This window comes from Dromaius novaehollandiae, chromosome 36 (assembly GCF_036370855.1).
Source record: "Dromaius novaehollandiae isolate bDroNov1 chromosome 36, bDroNov1.hap1, whole genome shotgun sequence".
NCBI classification, from domain to species: domain Eukaryota; kingdom Metazoa; phylum Chordata; class Aves; order Casuariiformes; family Dromaiidae; genus Dromaius; species Dromaius novaehollandiae.
In genome coordinates, this window is record NC_088135.1 from 636,882 (window position 1) to 655,172 (window position 18,291).

General features: G+C 68.0%; 2 protein-coding genes across 2 annotated transcripts in view; one reads left to right on the forward strand and one right to left on the reverse strand.

Moving 5' to 3' along the window:
* LOC135325347 (meiotic recombination protein REC8 homolog) overlaps positions 1 to 9,188 on the forward strand; it is a 9,941-nt gene extending 753 nt beyond the window's left edge. Inside the window, exons 2-14 of the mRNA XM_064503315.1 lie at positions 221 to 395; positions 497 to 570; positions 1,590 to 1,662; positions 2,332 to 2,373; positions 2,956 to 3,024; positions 3,614 to 3,717; positions 4,808 to 4,874; positions 4,984 to 5,081; positions 5,440 to 5,488; positions 6,868 to 6,931; positions 7,014 to 7,115; positions 8,024 to 8,130; positions 8,223 to 9,188. Coding sequence (XP_064359385.1) covers positions 221 to 395; positions 497 to 570; positions 1,590 to 1,662; positions 2,332 to 2,373; positions 2,956 to 3,024; positions 3,614 to 3,717; positions 4,808 to 4,874; positions 4,984 to 5,081; positions 5,440 to 5,488; positions 6,868 to 6,931; positions 7,014 to 7,115; positions 8,024 to 8,130; positions 8,223 to 8,323 — 1,125 coding nt within the window. The 3' untranslated portion in view covers positions 8,324 to 9,188. The remainder of the gene's footprint in view (positions 1 to 220; positions 396 to 496; positions 571 to 1,589; positions 1,663 to 2,331; positions 2,374 to 2,955; positions 3,025 to 3,613; positions 3,718 to 4,807; positions 4,875 to 4,983; positions 5,082 to 5,439; positions 5,489 to 6,867; positions 6,932 to 7,013; positions 7,116 to 8,023; positions 8,131 to 8,222) is intronic.
* A 625-nt stretch (positions 9,189 to 9,813) lies between these two features.
* Positions 9,814 to 18,291, reverse strand: part of LOC135325348 (importin-4-like) — a 44,584-nt gene continuing 36,106 nt past the window's right edge. The window contains exons 27-32 of the mRNA XM_064503316.1: positions 17,345 to 17,631; positions 16,363 to 16,483; positions 15,545 to 15,658; positions 14,655 to 14,724; positions 11,006 to 11,142; positions 9,814 to 10,893 (exon numbers count right to left, since the gene is read on the reverse strand). Of these exons, the coding sequence (XP_064359386.1) occupies positions 9,814 to 10,893; positions 11,006 to 11,142; positions 14,655 to 14,724; positions 15,545 to 15,658; positions 16,363 to 16,483; positions 17,345 to 17,631 (1,809 nt within the window). The remainder of the gene's footprint in view (positions 10,894 to 11,005; positions 11,143 to 14,654; positions 14,725 to 15,544; positions 15,659 to 16,362; positions 16,484 to 17,344; positions 17,632 to 18,291) is intronic.

An 18,291-nucleotide genomic window follows, 5' to 3' on the forward strand; every position in this document is an offset into this window, starting at 1 on the left:
CCCCAAGTGCCCCCAGAGCCCCCCCCGGGACCCCCAAGTCCTCCCCAAACCCCTCCCAGACCCCCAAGTGCCCCCCAATCCCCTCTCTGGACCCCCAAGTGCTTCCCCAGGACCCCCAAGTGCCCCCCAGACCCCCAAGTCCCCCCTGAGCCCCTCTCTGGACCCCCAAGTGCCCCCCAGACCCCCAAGTCCCCCCTGAGCCCCTCTCTGGACCCCCAAGTGCCCCCCCAGCCCCCCAAGTCTCCCTGAGCCCCTCTCGGGACCCCCAACTGTCCCCCTGGGACCCCCAAGTGCCCCCCAGCCCCCCAAGTGCCCCCCAGGTCCCCCCTGCCCCCCGCTCCCCCCCCCCCAGGTGCGGCACCTGCTGGAGGAGGCCCCCCCCGCGCTGCCCCCAGGTAAGAGCCGCCCCCCAAGTGTGGGGCTGGGGGGGTTGTGTGGGGCAGGGGCTGCCCCACGGCGCCCCGACCGCCCCCCCCGTTCCCCCCCCCCCCCCCAGCGCCGCCGCTGACGGTGCCGCCGGAAGCCATCACGCTGCGCGAGGCCGAGCCCCTGGCGCCGCCCCCCGTCGAGGTGGGGCTGCCCCATAGCGGGGCCCTGCCCCATAGCGGGAGGTTTGGGGAGGATCTGCCCCATAGCGGGGGGGTTGGGGCTGCCCCATAGCGGGGCCCTGACCCATAGCGGGGGGGTTGGGGGAGGATCTGCCCCATAGCGGGGGGTTGGGGGGGCACCCTGCCCCATAGCGGGGCCCTGACCCGTAGCAGGGGGGTTGGGGGAGGATCTGCCCCATAGCAGGGGGTTTGGGGGGGCCCCCTGCCCCATAGCGGGGTCCTGACCCATAGCGGGGGGGTTGGGGCTGCCCCATAGCGGGGCCCTGACCCATAGCGGGGGGGTTGGGGGAGGATCTGCCCCATAGCAGGGGGTTTGGGGGGGGCACCCTGCCCTATAGCGGGGCCCTGACCCATAGCGGGGGGGTTGGGGGAGGATCTGCCCCATAGCAGGGGGTTTGGGGGGGCCCCCTGCCCCATAGCGGGGCCCTGCCCCATAGCAGGGGGGGTTGGGGCTGCCCCATAGCGGGGTCCTGCCCCATAGCGGGGGGGTTGGGGGTGGACCCTGACCCATAGCGGGGCCTGACCCATAGCAGGGGGGTTGGAGCTGCCCCACAGCAGGGATCTGCCCCATAGCGACCCCTTGACCCGTATTGGGGGGGATCTGCCCCATAGCGGGGCCCTGCCCCATAGCAGGCAGTTTGGAGGCTGCCCCATAGCAGAGATCAGCCCCATAGTGGGGCCCTGACCAATAGTGGGGGGCTTGCGGCTGCCCCATAGAGCGGGATCTGCCCCACAGCGGCACCTTGACCCATATCGGGGGGGGGAATCTGCCCCATAGCGAGGATTGGACCCATAGCAGGGGCTTTGGGGGCTGCCCCATAGCAGAGCTCTGACCCATAGCAGGGGCTTTGGGGGCTGCCCCACGGCAGGGCAGCATCAGAGCTGCCCCACAGCGGCGGGGGGGGTTGTGGGGCCGCCCCATGGGGGGGTTATGGCCCCCCCCTTGCCGTGGGGCCGCCCCATAGCGCGGCCGTGGGGCAGGCGGAGCTGCCGGAGGTGACGGCGCGGGAGCTGGAGCTGCTGGCGGAGGCCGAGGCCGAGCTGCTGCCCCCCGGTATGGGGGGGGCACTTGGGGGGCTGGGGGGGCACTTAGGGGGCAGGGAGGGGGCCTGGGGGGCACTCAGGGGGCAGGGAAGGTGCTTGGGGGGCACTTAGGGGGCAGAGAAGGCGCCTGGGGGGGATTGGGGGGGGCCCTGGGGGGCACTTGTGGGGCTGGGGGGGCCCTTGGGGGCACTTGGGGGGCAGAGAAGGCACCTGGGGGGAAGGGAGGGCACTTGGGGGGCACTTGTGGGGCTGGGGGGGGCCTTGGGGGGCAGGGGGGTCCTGGGGGGCACTTGGGGGGCAGAGACGGTTCCTGGGGGGCAGGGAGGGCACTTGGGGGGCACTTATGGGGCAGGGGAGCCCTGGGCGGGCACTTGGGGGGCAGGGAAGGCACTTGGGGGGCACTTATGGGGCAGGGGGGCCCTGAGGGGGCACTTGGGGGGCAGGGAAGGCACTTGGGGGGCCCTTGGGGGACACTTATGGGGCAGAGGAGGTCCTGAGGGGCACTTATGGGGCAGGGAGGGTGTTTGGGGGGCACTTATGGGGCTGGGGCAGCACTTGGGGGGCAGTGGAGCCACTTGGGGGGCAGCAGAGGCCCTTGGGGGGCACTTGTGGGGCCGGAGCCCCGGGGCGGGTCCCCGTGTGGGTCCCAGCCCCACGGCGCGGCCGCCCGGCCCCACAGTGGAGGAGCTGCCCGAGGAGGTGCCGCCGCCCCCCCCCCGCGGTGAGCACTTGGGGGGCACTTGGGGGGCGGGGGAGGCACTTATGGGGCAGGGGAGGCACTTAGGGGGCAGGGGGTCACTCATGGGGTGGGGGGGCACTTAGGGGGCACTTGGGCAGGCGGTGCTTGGGCGGGGGGGCACTTGGGGGGCTGGGGGGCCACTTGAGGGGCACTTGTGGGGCCAGGAGAGACACTTGGGGGGCGGGAGAAGCACTTAGGGGGCAGGGGAGGCACTTAGGGGGCAGGGGGGACACTCATGGGGTGGGGGGGCAGGGGGGGCACTTGTGGGGCCAGGAGAGACACTTGGGGGGTGGGGGGGTACTTAGGGGGCAGGAGGAACTTGTGGGGCAGGCAGACGTGTGGGGTGGGGGGACACTTGGGGGGCACATGTAGGGCAGGGGGGTACTTGTGGGGCAGGGGTACTTGTGGGGCAGGGGCACTTGTGGGCAGGGGTATTTGTGGGGGGGCAGTTATGGGGCAGGGGGGCAGTTATGGGGCAGGGGGGCAGTTATGGGGCGGGGGGGTACTTATGGGGTGGGGGGGCACTTATGGGGCAGCCCCCCAGCGCCATCTCTGCCCCCCCAGTGCCGAGGCCCCCGGAGGAGCCCGTCCTGCCCCCGCCCCCCCCGAGGTGCCTGTGGGGCCGGGGGGGACGTGTGGGGCCGGGGGGACGTGTGGGGCTGGGGGGGACGTGTGGGGCTGGGGGGGATGTGTGGGGCTGGGAGGGTTGTGGGGCTGGAGGAAATGTGTGGGGCAGGGCAGCATGTGGGGTGGAGGGACGTGTGGGGCTGGGCGCCATGTGGGGCAGGGGAACATGTGGGGCAGGGGGATGTGTGGGGCTGGATGGGACGTGTGGGGCTGGATGGGACGTGTGGGGCAGGGGACCATGTGGGGCTGGGAGGGACATGTGGGGCAGGGGAACATGTGGGGCGGGGGGGACATGTGGGGCTGGGGCAGACGTGTGGGTCAGGTTCACATGTGGGGCAGGGTGACGGGGCGACATGGGGCGGAGGCAGATGTGTGGGGCTGGGGGGGACATGTGGGGCAGTAGCAACGTGTGGGGCAGGGAAATGTGTGGGGCTGGGGCAGACACGTGGGGCAGGGGACCATGTGGGGCTGGGAGGGACGTGTGGGGCAGGGGAACGTGTGGGGCAGGGGGCCATGTGGGGCAGTAGCAACGTGTGGGGCAGGGCAGTGTGTGGGGCAGACGTGTGGGGCAGGCTGACGTGTGGGGCGGGCGCAGGCCCCCCCCGCCGCCGCCCCCCCCTCCTCGACCTCCAGCCCCAGCTGCCGCCCGAGACGCTGCGAGCGCAACTGCTGCTGCCCCACGGCCACTGCCGCCCCCTGGTGAGGGCCCCGGCGTCCGGGAGAGGGGCCCAGGCATCCGGGAGAGGGCCCAGGCGTCCGGGAGAGGGCCCAGGCGTCCGGGGAGGGGCCCAGGCGTCCGGGAAGGGGCCCAGGCGTCCGGGAAAGGGCCCCGGCGTCCGGGAGAGGGGCCAAGGCATCCGGGAGAGGGCCCAGGCGTCCGGGAGAGGGCCCAGGCGTCCGGGGAGGGGCCCAGGCGTCCGGGAAGGGGCCCAGGCGTCCGGGAAAGGGCCCAGGCGTCCGGGAGAGGGGCCCAGGCGTCCGGGAGAGGGGCCCAGGCATCCGGGAAAAGGGCCCAGGTGTCTGGGAGAGGGGCCCAGGCGTCCGGGAGGGGCCCAGGCGTCCGGGAGAGGGCCCAGGCGTCCGTGAAGGGGCCCAGGCATCCGGGAGAGGGCCCAGGCGTCCGGGAAGGGGCCCAGGCGTCCGGGAAAAGGGCCCCGGCGTCCGGGAGAGGGCCCCGGCGTCCGGGAAAGGGGCCCAGGCGTCCGGGAGAGGGCCCAGGCGTCCGGGGAGGGGCCCAGGCGTCCGGGAAAGGGCCCCGGCGTCCGGGAGAGGGGCCAAGGCATCCGGGAGAGGGCCCAGGCGTCCGGGAGAGGGCCCAGGCGTCCGGGGAGGGGCCCAGGCGTCCGGGAAGGGGCCCAGGCGTCCGGGAAAGGGCCCAGGCGTCCGGGAGAGGGGCCCAGGCGTCCGGGAGAGGGGCCCAGGCATCCGGGAAAAGGGCCCAGGTGTCTGGGAGAGGGGCCCAGGCGTCCGGGAGGGGCCCAGGCGTCCGGGAGAGGGCCCAGGCGTCCGTGAAGGGGCCCAGGCATCCGGGAGAGGGCCCAGGCGTCCGGGAAGGGGCCCAGGCGTCCGGGAAAAGGGCCCCGGCGTCCGGGAGAGGGCCCCGGCGTCCGGGAAAGGGGCCCAGGCGTCCGGGAGAGGGCCCAGGCGTCCGGGAGAGGGGCTCCGGCGTCCGGGAAGGGGCCCAGGCATCCGGGGAAGGGCCCAGGCGTCCGGGAGAGGGGCCCCGGCGTCCGGGGAGGGGGGCCCAGGCGTCCGGGGAGGGGCCCAGGCATCCGGCTCTGCCCCCCAGGTGCTGCTGGAGCCCCCCGCGAAGAGGCGCCGGAGCCCTGCTGAGCTGCTGCGCGCCCCGACCTGTGGTGAGCGGGGGCCCAGACGTCCGGGGAAAAGGGCCCTGGCGTCCGGGGAGGGGCCCAGGCGTCCGGGAGGGGCCCAGGCGTCCGGCCCCGCTGACCCTCCCCCCCCCAGGTTGGCTCCCCTCGGAGCTGGAGCCGCTGTGGAGCCGCTGCGCCCGCCCGGGGCCCCCCGTGGCCCCGCCCCCCCCGGAGATCCCCAGCGAGGTCGAGGTGAGGGGCCCAGGCGTCCAGGGAAAGGGCCCAGGCATCCGGGAAGGGGCCCAGGCGTCCGGGGAAAGGAGCCCAGGCGTCCGGGAAGGGGCCCAGACGTCCGGGAAAGGGGCCCAGGCGTCCGGGAAAGGGGCCCAGGTGTCCGGGAAAAGGGCCCAGGCGTCCGGGGAGGGGCCCAGGCGTCCAGGGAGGGACCCAGGTGTCCGGGAAGGGCCCAGGCGTCTGGAAAAAGGGCCCAGGCGTCCAGGGAGGGGGCCCAGGCGTCCGGGAAAGGGGCCCAGGCGTCCGGGGAGGGGCCCAGGCGTCCGGGGAAAGGGCCCAGGCGTCCAGGAGGGGACCCAGGCGTCCGGCCCCCCAGGTGCCGCGTGAGGCGCTGGAGCCCAGCATCCCGGCGCTGCCCGTCTCGGGTGAGTGACCCCCCCCCTGCCACGGCGCCGTGGGGCGGGTGTGGGGCGGTTGTGGGTCACCATGGGGTGGTTGTGGGGTGGTTTGGGGCAGTTGTGGGTCACTATGGGGCAGCTGTGGGTCGCCATGGGGCAGTTGCGGATGCTGTGGGGCAGTTGTGGGTCCCGTGGGGCAGCTGTGGGGCAGTTGTGGGTCCCATGGGGTGGCTGTGGCTCACTGTGGGGTGGTTGTGGGGCAGTTGTGGGGCCCATGTGGCAGTTGCAGTTGCCGTGGGGTAGTTGTGGGTCCCGTAGCGTGGCTGTGGGTCGCCGTGGGGCAGTTCTTGGTGCTGTGGGGCAGCCGTGGGTCACTGTAGGGCGGTTATGGGGCAGTTGTGGGTCCAGGGAGCGCTTGTGGGGCAGTTGTGGGTCGCCATGGGGCGGTCGTGGATGCTGTGCGGTGGCTGTGGGTCACTGTAGGGTGGTTGTGGGGCGGCTGTGGGTCACCCTGGGGCTGTTGTGGGTCCCATGGGGCGGTTGTGGGGCGGTTGTGGGTCCCGTGGGGCAGCTGTGGGTCACTGTAGGGTGGTTGTGGGGCGGCTGTGAGTCACCCTGGGGCTGTTGTGGGTCCCATGGGGCGGTTGTGGGGCAGTTGTGGGTCCTGTGGGGCAGCTGTGGGTCACTGTAGGGTGGTTGTGGGGCGGCTGTGGGTCCCGTGGGGCAGCTGTGGGTCACTGTAGGGTGGTTGTGGGGCGGCTGTGGGTCACCCTGGGGCTGTTGTGGGTCCCATGGGGCGGTTGTGGGGCAGTTGTGGGTCCCGTGGGCAGCTGTGGGTCACTGTAGGGTGGTTGTGGGGCAGCTGTGGGTCACCCTGGGGCTGTTGTGGGTCCCATGGGGCAGTTGTGGGCAGTTGTGGGTCCCGTGGAGCAGTTGTGGGTCCCGTGAGGCAGCTGTGGGTCACTGTAGGGTGGTTGTGGGGCGGTTGTGGGTCCCGTGGGGCAGTTGGGGGGCGGCTGTGGGTCCCATGGGGTGGTTGTGGGTCCCGTGGCGCAGCTGTGGGTCACTGTAGGGTGGTTGTGGGGCAGTTGTGGGTCCCATGGGGCTGTTGTGGGTCCCATGGGGCGCTGGGGGGGCGGTTGTGGGTCCCATGGGGCGGTTGTGGGGCAGTTGTGGGTCCCGTGGGGCGGTTGTGGGGCAGTTGTGGGTCCCGTGGGGCAGCTGTGGGTCACTGTAGGGTGGTTGTGGGGCGGCTGTGGGTCACCCTGGGGCTGTTGTGGGTCCCATGGGGCGCTGGGGGGGTGGTTGTGGGTCCCATGGGGCAGTTGGGGGTTGCCGTGGGGCAGTTGGGCGGCTGTGGGTCGCCGTGGGGCAGCGGCGGCCTCCCCCCCACACCCCCCCCCCAGAGATCTCCCTGGAGGTGACGGAGGAGGAGCTGCGGCCCCGGCTGCCCCCCCCCGAGGAGCGGCGGTACGTGTGGGGCGGGACCCCCACGTGTGGGGCAGGGGGACGCCTGTGGGGCAGGCATTAACCCCGCCCCCGCTTCCCGCAGCCCCCCGGCGCCTCCCGCCCCCCCGGCGCTGCCCGAGGTCCCCGAGGGGCCCGAACCCGAACTGCCGCCCGGCCCCGCCCCCAGCATGGCCGACCTGCGCAGGTACCGCCCGCCCCGGGGCCCCCCCGCCGGACGCCTGGGCCCCCCCCTCCCGGACGCCTGGGCCCCTCTCCCGGACGCCTGGGCCCCTTCCCGGACGCCTGGGCCCCTCCCCAGATGCCTGGGCCCCTCCTGGACACCTGGGCCCCTTTTCCCGGACGCTTGGGCCCCTCCTGGACGCCTGGGCCATTTTCCCGGACTCCTGGGCCCCTTTCCCGGACGCCTGGGCCCCTCCCGAACGCCTGGGTCCCTTTTCCCGAACGCCTGGGCCCCTTTTTCCGGACGCCTGGGCCCTTTTCCCGGACGCCTGGGCCCCTTTCCTGGACGCCTGGGCCCCTTCCCGGACTCCTCAGTCCCTTATCCCCGGACGCCTGGGCCCCTCTCCCAGACTCCTGAATCCCCTCCCCGGACACCTGGGCCCCTCCCCGGACGCCTGGGCCCCTCTCCCGGACGCCTGGGCCCCCTTTCCCGGACACCTGGGCCCCTCCCCGGACGCCTGGGCCCCTTTTCCCGGACGCCTGGGCCCTTTTCCCGGACGCCTGGGCCCCTTTCCCAGACGCCTGGGCCCCTTTTCCCGGACGCCTGGGCCCTTTTCCCCGGACGCCTGGGCCCCTTTCCCGAACGCCTGGGCCCCTTCCTGGACTCCTCAGTCCCTTTCCCAGACGCCTGGGCCCCTTCCCGGACGCCTGGGCCCCTCTCCCGGACGCCTGGGCCCCTCTCCCGGACGCCTGGGGCCCTCCCTGGACACTTGGGCCCTTTTCCCGGACGTCTGGGCCCTTTTCCCGGACGCCTGGGCCCCTTTCCCGGACGCCTGGGCCCCTCTCCCGGACGCCTGGGCCCTTTTCCCGGACGCCTGGGCCCCCTTCCCGGACGCCTGGGCCCCTCCCGGACGCCTGGGCCCCTCCCCGCAGGCAGGTGCTGGCGGAGCTCTCCCGCACTGGGGGGGCGGCTCTGACCTCGCTGCTGCCCCCCGGCGCCGCCCGGGACCTCGTCAGCCGCCTCTTCGCCCTGCTGCTGGGTGAGTGTCGCCGTGGGGCCGCCCCACACGCGTGTCCCCCTGCCCCACACGCGTGTCCCTGCCCCACACGCGTGTCGCTGCCCCACACGCAGAGCTCTGCGGCGGCCGAGTCGTGCGGCTGGAGCAGGCCCGGCCCTACGGCCCCATCGCCGTGGGGCTGGGCCCCCGCTTCCCCCACCCGGCGCCGCGCTGAGGGGCGGGGCTGCCCCACGGACGCCCCACGGACGCCCCACGGACACGCCAAGCCCGGACCCACGGATACGCCAAGCTCAGCCCCACGGACACGTCAATCCCAGCCCCATAGATACATCAATCCCAGCCCCATGGACGCGCCAGGATCGGCCTCACGGACACGTCAGTCCCAGCCCCATAGATACGTCAATCCCGGCCCCATGGAGGCCCCATGGACAGGTCAGTCCCAGCCCCACGGCGACGCCATGGACGCGTCAATCCCGGCCCCATAGAAACGTCAATCGCAGCCCCATGGATGCGTCAATCCTGGCCCCACGGACACGTCAGTCCCAGCCCCACGGCGACGCCATGGACACGTCAATCGCGGCCCCATGGATGTGTCAATCCCGGCCCCATGGAGGCCCCACGGACACGTCAGTCCCAGCCCCACGGCGACGCCATGGACACGTCAATCCCAGCCCCATAGATACGTCAATCGCAGCCCCATAGATACGTCAATCCTGGCCCCACGGACACGTCAGTCCCAGCCCCACGGCGACGCCATGGACACGTCAATCCCAGCCCCATAGGTACGTCAATCCCAGCCCCATGGATACGTCAATCCCGGCCCCATGGATGCCCCACGGACAGGTCAGTCCCAGCCCCACAGATGCACCAGGATCGGCCCCACGGACACGTCAATCCCGGCCCCACGGCGACGCCATGGACACGTCAATCCCGGCCCCACGGATACATCAGTCCCAGCCCCACGGAAGCCCCACAGACATGGCAGTCCCGGCCCCATAGATACGTCAATCGCAGCCCCATAGATACGTCAATCCCGGCCCCATGGAGACACCACGGACACGTCACTCCCAGCCCCACGGACGCGTCAGTCCCGGCCCCACGGACAGGCAAGCGACACCCCCGGCCGCTCCGCGACCCCTTTATTGCCCCGGCGCCGCGGCGACCTCGCGCTGACGTCAGGAGCCTCCCGGCGACGGGGCGGTGACGGTGTCCTGCCGGCAACAGCGTGACGTCACCGCTGGCCCCGCCCCCCCCGGTGACATCAGCCGTCACCGGGAGGACCAAGGACCCGACCCGGGGAGGGCGCGTGGGGGGGGTTGGGGGCGGCCGGTTGTACTTTGGGGCTGTTCCCGGGGCGTCCGGTTGTGCTTTGGGGGCGCAAAGCTGTACTTCATGGGTGTTACACGGCCTCTGCCTGTGCTTTGTGGGGGGTTGGGGGTGTCCGGCTGTACTTTGGGGGTGTTCCCGGGGCGTCCGGTTGTACTTTGGGGGCGCAAAGCTGTACTTCACGGGTGTTTCACGGCCTCTGCCTGTGCTTTGTGGGGGGTTGGGGGTGTCCGGCTGTACTTTGGGGGGGTGTTTGGGGGTGTCCGGCTGTACGTAGGGGTCACAGGGCCCCGCTTTGGGGTTAGTTGGGGGTGTCCGGCTGTGCTTCGAGGTCCTGGGGCTGTACTTAAGGGGTGTTGGGGGGCACCCAGCTGTACTTCAGGGGTGTCTGGCTGCACTGTAGGAGTGTGGGGCTGTAGTTGGGGGTGTCCGGCTGTACTTTGGGGGTATCTGGGGGTTCTGGTTGCCCTTTGGAGGCGCACAGCTGTAGTTTGGGGGCGTGCGGCTGTAATTTGGGGTGTCTGGCTGTAGTTCGGGGGTACCTGGGGCTGTTTGGTTGCTGTTTGGAGGCATGCGGCTGTACTTTGGAGGTGTGCGGCTGTACCGTGGGGGTGCAGGGTTGTAGTTTGGGGGTGTCTGGTTGCCTTTGGGGGCACGCGGCTGTACTCTGGGGGCACGGGGCTGTAGTTCGGGGGTGTCCGGCTGTACTTTGGGGGTATCTGGGGGCGTCCGGCTGTACTTTGGGGGTATCTGGGGACGTGCGGCTGTACTTTGGGGGTATCTGGGGGCGTGCGGCTGTACTTTGGGGGTATCTGGGGACGTGTGGTCGCACTTTGGGGGCGTGCGGGTGCCCTTTCGGGGCGGGCGGCTGTAGCGGGGGTGTCGCGGCTGTAGTTGGGGGGCGTGCGGCTGTACTTTGGGGGTACCTGGGGACGTGCGGCTGTACTTTGAGGGTATCTGGGGGCGTCCGGCTGTACTTTGGGGGTATCTGGGGACGTCTGGTCGCGCTTTGGGGGTGTGCGGGTGCCCTTTTGGGGCGCGCGGCTGTAGCGGGGGTGTCGCGGCTGTACTTTGGGGGTATCTGGGGCGTCCGACTGTACTTTGGGGGTATCTGGGGGTGTCTGGTTGCCTTTTGGGGGCGTCCGACTGTACTTTGGGGGTATCTGGGGGTGTCTGGTTGCCTTTGGGGGCGTGCGGCTGTACTTTGGGGGTATCTGGGGCGTCCGACTGTACTTTGGGGGTATCTGGGGGTGTCTGGTTGCCTTTGGGGGCGTGCGGCTGTACTTTGGGGGTATCTGGGGCGTCCGACTGTACTTTGGGGGTATCTGGGGACGTCTGGTCGCGCTTTGGGGGTGTGCGGGTGCCCTTTTGGGGCGCGCGGCTGTAGCGGGGGTGTCGCGGCTGTAGTTGGGGGGCGTGCGGCTGTACTTTGGGGGTATCTGGGGGCGTGCGGCTGTACTTTGGGGGTATGTGGGGACGTGTGGTCGCGCTTTGGGGGCGTGCGGGTGCCCTTTGGGGGCGGGCGGCTGTAGCGGGGGTGTCGCGGCTGTAGCGGGGTGCTGTCACTCACCGGGGGGCGGGGCCAGCGCAGGGCGTGGCGGAGGCGGGCGGCGGCGTCGGGGGGCAGCCGGGCCAGCGCCTCCCCCGCCGCCTCGGGGCGCCCGGCCGCCACCTCCCCCAGCAGCGCCCGCAGCCCCGCCTCCGCCTCTGACGGGGGGGGGGGACACGGGGGGGGGTCAGCCCCACCGCGCCCCGCCCCCACACCCCCAAATACCCCTTAAATACCCCTTAAATACCCCCAAACACAACATTGTCACCCTAAATACCCCTTAAATACCCCCAAATACCCCCCAAATACCCCCAAACACAACATTGTCACCCCAAATACCCCTTAAATACCCCCAAATACCCCCAAACAAAACACTGTCACCCCAAATACCCCTTAAATACCCCCAAATACCCCTCAAATACCCCTAAACACAACATTGTCACCCCAGATACCCCCCAAATACCCCCAAATACCCCCAAACACAACATTGTCACCCCAAATACCCCTTAAATACCCCCGAACACCCCTCAAATACCCCTAAACACAACATTGTCACCCCAAATACCCCTTAAATACCCCCAAACACCGCCCAAATACCCCCAAACACAACATTGTCACCCCAAATACCCCTTAAATACCCCCAAATACCCCCCAAATACCCCCAAATACAACATTGTCACCCCAAATACCCCTTAAATACCCCCAAATACCCCCCAAATACCCCCAAATACAACATTGTCACCCCAAATACTCCTTAAATACCCCCCAAATACCCCAAACACAACATTGTCACCCCAAATACCCCTTAAATACCCCCCAAATACCCCCAAACACAACATTGTCACCCCAAATACCCCTTAAATACCCCCAAATACCCCCCAAATACCCCCAAACAAAACACTGTCACCCCAAATACCCCTTAAATACCCCCAAATACCCCTCAAATACCCCTAAACACAACATTGTCACCCCAGATACCCCCCAAATACCCCCAAATACCCCCAAACACAACATTGTCACCCCAAATACCCCTTAAATACCCCCAAACACCGCCCAAATACCCCCAAACACAACATTGTCACCCCAAATACCCCTTAAATACCCCCAAATACCCCCCAAATACCCCCAAATACAACATTGTCACCCCAAATACCCCTTAAATACCCCCCAAATACCCCCAAATACAACATTGTCACCCCAAATACCCCTTAAATACCCCCAAATACCCCCCAAATACCCCCAAATACAACACTGTCACCCCAAATACCCCTTAAATACCCCCAAATACCCCCAAACACAACATTGTCACCCCAAATACCCCCAAACACCCCTCAAATACCCCCAAATACAACATTGTCACCCCAAATACCCCTTAAATACCCCCAAATACCCCCAAACACAACATTGTCACCCCAAATACCCCTCAAATACCCCCAAATACCCCCAAATACCCCCAAACACAACATTGTCACCCCAAATACCCCTCAAATACCCCCAAACACCCCTCAAATACCCCCAAATACAACATTGTCACCCCAAATACCCCTTAAATACCCCCAAACACCCCCCAAATACCCCCAAACACAACATTGTCACCCCAAATACCCCCAAATACAACATTGTCACCCCAAATACCCCCTAAATACCCCTCAAATACCCCCAAACACAACATTGTCACCCCAAATACCCCTTAAATACCCCCAAATACCCCCCAAATACCCCCAAACACAACATTGTCACCCCAAATACCCCTCAAATACCCCCAAACACCGCCCAAATACCCCCAAACACAACATTGTCACCCCAAATACCCCCTAAATACCCCTCAAATACCCCCAAATACAACATTGTCACCCCAAGTACCCACCAAATACCCCTCAAATACCCCCCAAATACCCCCAAATACAACATTGTCACCCCAAATACCCCTTAAATACCCCCAAACACCGCCCAAATACCCCTAAACACAACATTGTCACCCCAAATACGCCTCAAATACCCCCCAAATACCCCCAAATACAACATTGTCACCCCAAATACCCCTTAAATACCCCTCAAATACCCCCCAAATACCCCCAAATACAACATTGTCACCCCAAATACCCCCCAAATGCCCCCCAAATACAACATTGTCACCCCAAATACCCCCAAATACCCCTTAAATACCCCCAAACACCCCTCAAATACCCCCAAACACAACATTGTCACCCCAAATACCCCTTAAATACCCCTCAAATACCCCCCAAATACCCCCAAACACAACATTGTCACCCCAAATACCCCTTAAATACCCCCCAAATACCCCCCAAATACCCCCAAAGACAACATTGTCACCCCAAATACCCCCAAACACAACATTGTCACCCCAAATACCCCTCAAATACCCCCAAATACCCCTTAAATACCCCCAAATACAACATTGTCACCCCAAATACCCCTTAAATACCCCCAAATACCCCTCAAATACCCCTCAAATACCCCCAAACACAACATTGTCACCCCAAATACCCCCAAACACCCCTCAAATACCCCCAAACACAACATTGTCACCCCAAATACCCCTCAAATACCCCCAAATACCCCCCAAATACCCCCAAACGCCCCCAAATACAACATTGTCACCCCAAATACCCCTCAAATACCCCCCAAATACCCCCCAAATACCCCCAAACACAACATTGTCACCCCAAATACCCCTTAAATACCCCCCAAATACCCCCCAAATACCCCCAAAGACAACATTGTCACCCCAAATACCCCCAAACACAACATTGTCACCCCAAATACCCCTCAAATACCCCCAAATACCCCCCAAATACCCCCAAACACAACATTGTCACCCCAAATACCCCTTAAATACCCCCAAATACCCCCAAACACAACATTGTCACCCCAAATACCCCTTAAATACCCCCAAATACCCCCAAACACAACATTGTCACCCCAAATACCCCTCAAATACCCCCAAATACCCCCAAATACCCCCAAACACAACATTGTCACCCCAAATACCCCTCAAATACCCCCCAAATACCCCCCAAATACCCCCAAAGACAACATTGTCACCCCAAATACCCCCAAACACAACATTGTCACCCCAAATACCCCTCAAATACCCCCAAATACCCCCCAAATACCCCCAAAGACAACATTGTCACCCCAAATACCCCTCAAATACCCCCCAAATACCCCCAAACACAACATTGTCACCCCAAATACCCCCCAAATACCCCCAAACACCCCTCAAATACCCCCAAACACATTGTCACCCCAAATACCCCTTAAATACCCCCAAATACCCCTCAAATACCCCCAAACACAACATTGTCACCCCAAATACCCCTTAAATTCCCCCTAAATGCCCCTCAAATACCCCCAAACACATTGTCACCCCAAATACCCCTTAAATACCCCCAAATGCCCCTCAAATACCCCCAAACACAACATTGTCACCCCAAATACCCCTTAAATACCCCCCAAATACCCCCAAACACAACATTGTCACCCCAAATACCCCATAAAAACCACCTTGTCACCCCAGTTACACCCAAACCACCCTCTAACCCCCAAACACCACCTCAAACACCCCCGAGTACCCCCCAAAAACCACCCCACCACCCCGAACACCCTCTTGTCACCCCAACCCCCCCCCCGTTACACCCCCCCGTACCGGGGGACAGGCGGGGGTTGCCCACGATGCTGCCGCACACCCGCACCAGCTCGCCTGTGTGCTCGGCCAGCTGCGGGGACGGGGTAGGTCACACACAGCCGGTGGCAGATACACCCGCCGGGGGGGCAAATACACCCCCCCAGGGGCAAATACACCCGCCCGGGGGCAAATACACCTGCCCGGGGGGCAAATACACCTGCTCTCGGGGCAGATACACCCGCCCGGGGGGCAAATACACCCACCCGGGGGACAAATACACCCGCTCTCGGGGCAGATACACCCGCCCGGGGGGCAAATACACCCGCCCGGGGGCAGATACACCCGCCCGGGGGGCAAATACACCCGCCCAGGGGCAGATACACCCGCCCAGGGGGCAAATACCCCCCCACAGGGCAACTACACCCTCTCTGGGGACAAACAACACCCCGCGGGGGGTAAATACAGCCGCCCAGGGGTGAATCCCGTGAATCCCCCCCCCCAGGCTGTCCAGGGACCCCCCCAGGGCCCCAAATACCCCCCCGAGACCCCCAAATACCCCCCCAGGACCCCAAATACCCCCCTGAAACCCCCCCAGGACCCCAAATACCCCCCCCAGGACCCCAAATACCCCCCCGAGACCCCCAAATACCCCCCGAGGACCCCAAATACCCCCCTGAAACCCCCCCAGGACCCCAAATACCCCCCCGAGACCCCCAAATACCCCCCAGGACCCCAAATACCCCCCTGAAACCCCCCCCAGGACCCCCCCAGTCCCACCAGTTCAAACTGGGAGCCCCGCAGCCCCAGCAGGAAGCCCAGTAGGGCCGGGACCCCCCCCGAAACCCCCCCGGGGACCCCCAAATCCCCCCCCGGACCCCCCAAATCCCCCCCCAGGACCCCCCCAGTCCCACCAGTTCGAACTGGGAGCCCCGCAGCCCCAGCAGGAATCCCAGTACGGCCGGTTCCTCCTCCCAGTCCTCGGCCAGCGGCAGCGCCGGCAGCAGCAGCGGCAGCACCAGCCCCGCCTGGGGGGGGGGCGGGTAAATACCCCCCCCCGGGGAATAACACCCCCCCCAGTGCCTCCCAGTGCCTCCACCAGTGACTACCAGTGCTCTCCAGTGACTCCCAGTCTCTCCCAGTGCTCCCCAGTCACTCCCAGTGACCCCCAGTGCCTCCCAGTCCCCTCCAGTCCCTCCCAGTGCATCCTCAGTCCCCTCCCAGTCCCCCCGTCCCTTCCAATGCCTCCCATTCCCTCCCAGTCCCCTCCCACTGCCTCCCAGTCCCCTCCCAGTGCTTCCCAGTGCCACCCCCATCCCCTCCCAGTGCCCCCCAGTGGCTCCCAGTCCCCTCCCAGTCCCCTCCCAATGCCTCCCAGTGCCCCCCCATCCCCTCCCAGTGCCCCCCAGTCCCTCCCAGTCCCCTCCCAGTCCCCTCCCAGTGCCCTCCCACCCCCTCCCAGTGCCCCCCAGTCCCTCCCAGTCCCCTCCCAGTGCCTCCCAGTGCCCCCCCATCCCCTCCCAGTGCCCCCCAGTGGCTCCCAGTGCCCCCCCATCCCCTCCCAGTGCCTCCCAGTGCCCCCCACCCCCTCCCAGTGCCCCCCAGTGCCCCCCATCCCCTCCCAGTGCCCCCCAGTGGCTCCCAGTGCCCTCCCAGTCCCCCCCCACCCCCTCCCAGAGCCCTCCCAGTCCCCCCCCACCCCCTCCCAGTCCCCTCCCAGTGCCCCCAGTACCTCGGGGGGGGGCAGGGCGCCCCCCAGGCGGGCCAGAGCCCCGCACGCGTTGTCCCGCACCCGCCCCGGCCCCTCCCGCGCCGCCGCCGCCCCCAGCAGCGCCCGCAGCCCCGCCCCCTGCCTGCCGCGTCAAGGAAAGGGGCGGGGCCAGCGCGTGACGTCATCCCCCCGGGGGGCGGGGCCTCGGGGAACCCACCCCCCCCTCCCTCCTCCTCCTCCTCCCCCGGGCCCCTCCCGCGCCGCCGCCGCCCCCCGCCCGCCGCGTCAAGGGGCGGGGCCAGGCCGTGACGTCACCCCCCAGGGGGCGGGGCAAGCGCCGAGGGGGGGCGGGGCCAGGGTGGAAGCTGGCGGGGGGGGGTGGGACGTGCCCGGGGAGGGGGGCGGGGCCAAGGAGGGGGCGGGGTTTCAGGACGGGGGCGGGGCCAGGATAGAACGTCCCCGGGGAGGGGGGCGGGGCCAAGGAGGGGGCGGGGTTTCAGGACGGGGGCGTGGCCAGGGTGGGACATCCCCGGGAGGGGGCGGGGCTGCGCGAAGGGGGCGTGGCCAGGGCAGACCGTCCCCGTGGAGGGGGCGGGGCTATGGGAAGGGGGCGTGGCCAGGGTTGAACTCCCCGGGGAGGGGGCGTGGCCAGGACGGAACATCCCCGGGAGGGGGCGGGGCTGCGCGAAGGGGGCGTGGCCAGGGTGGAGCATCCCCGGGGAAGGGGGCGGGGCTTCAGAATGGGGGCGTGGCCAAGGCGGAACGTCGCCGGGGAGGGGGCGGGGCTGCGCGCTGTGGGCGTGGCCAAGGCAGAACGTCCCCCGGGGGGGGGAGCCACCTCTATAAGGGGGGCGTGGCTACAAGGGGGCGTGGTTTAGCACACAGGGGGCGTGGCTTAGCACACAGGGGGCGTGGCCTCCCCACTGGTTCCCCCCTCCCCATCCTCCCCCCAAGCCCTCCAAGCTGAAGAAAGGGGGGGGGGGGGCGGAGCTCACCCCCCCACCGGAAGGGGCGTGGCCTGTCCCCGGAAGGGGGCGTGTCCTCGCCCCCGGAAGGGGCGTGGCCGTGGGGAGGATACGGGCCGAGGGCGGGGCCGGCGGCGGCGGCGAGGCGGCCCAGGGCGTGGAGGGCGTTGGCCCGCACCTCCGGGTGGGCGTCGCCCCCGGCCGCCGCCCCCAGGGCGGGGACAAGGCGGGGCAGCAGCGGGGCGGAGGCCACGCCCAGCGCCCCGCCCACCCCCGCCAGCGTGGCCGCCGCCCACGAGCGCTCCCCCACGCTGCACCGCGGCTCCTGCCGGGGGGGGGGGGGGGGGAAGGTGTGTGAGTGCCGGGGCCCCCGGACGCCTGGGCCCCTCCCCGGACGCCTGGGTCCCCTCCCCGGACGCCTGGGCCCCTTTCCCGGACGCCTGGGCCCTTCTCCCGGACGCCTGGGCCCCTTCCCGGACGCCTGGGCCCTTTTCCCCGGACGCCTGGGCCCTTTTCCCGGCCGCCTGGGCCCTTTTCCCGGACGCCTGGGCCCCTTTCCCGGACGCCTGGGTCCCCTCCCCGGATGCCTGGGCCCTTTCCCGGACGCCTGGGCCCCTCTCCCGGACGCCTGGGCCCTTTTCCCGGACGCCTGGGCCCCTCTCCCGGACACCTGGGCCCTTCCCCGGACTCCCAGGTCCCTTCCCCGGACGCCTGGGCCCCTCCCGGACGCCTGGGCCCTTTTCCCGGACGCCTGGGCCCTTTTCCCGGACGCCTGGGCCCCTCGTCCCGGACACCTGGGCCCCTTTCCCGGACGCCTGGGCCCCTTCCCGGACACCTGGGCCCCTCCCCCGGACGCCTGGGCCCCTTTCCCGGACACCTGGGCCCCTCCCCCAGACGCCTGGGCCCCTTTCCCGGACGCCTGGGCCCCGTTTCCCGGACGCCTGGGCCCCTTGTCCCGGACGCCTGGGCCCCTCATCCCGGATGC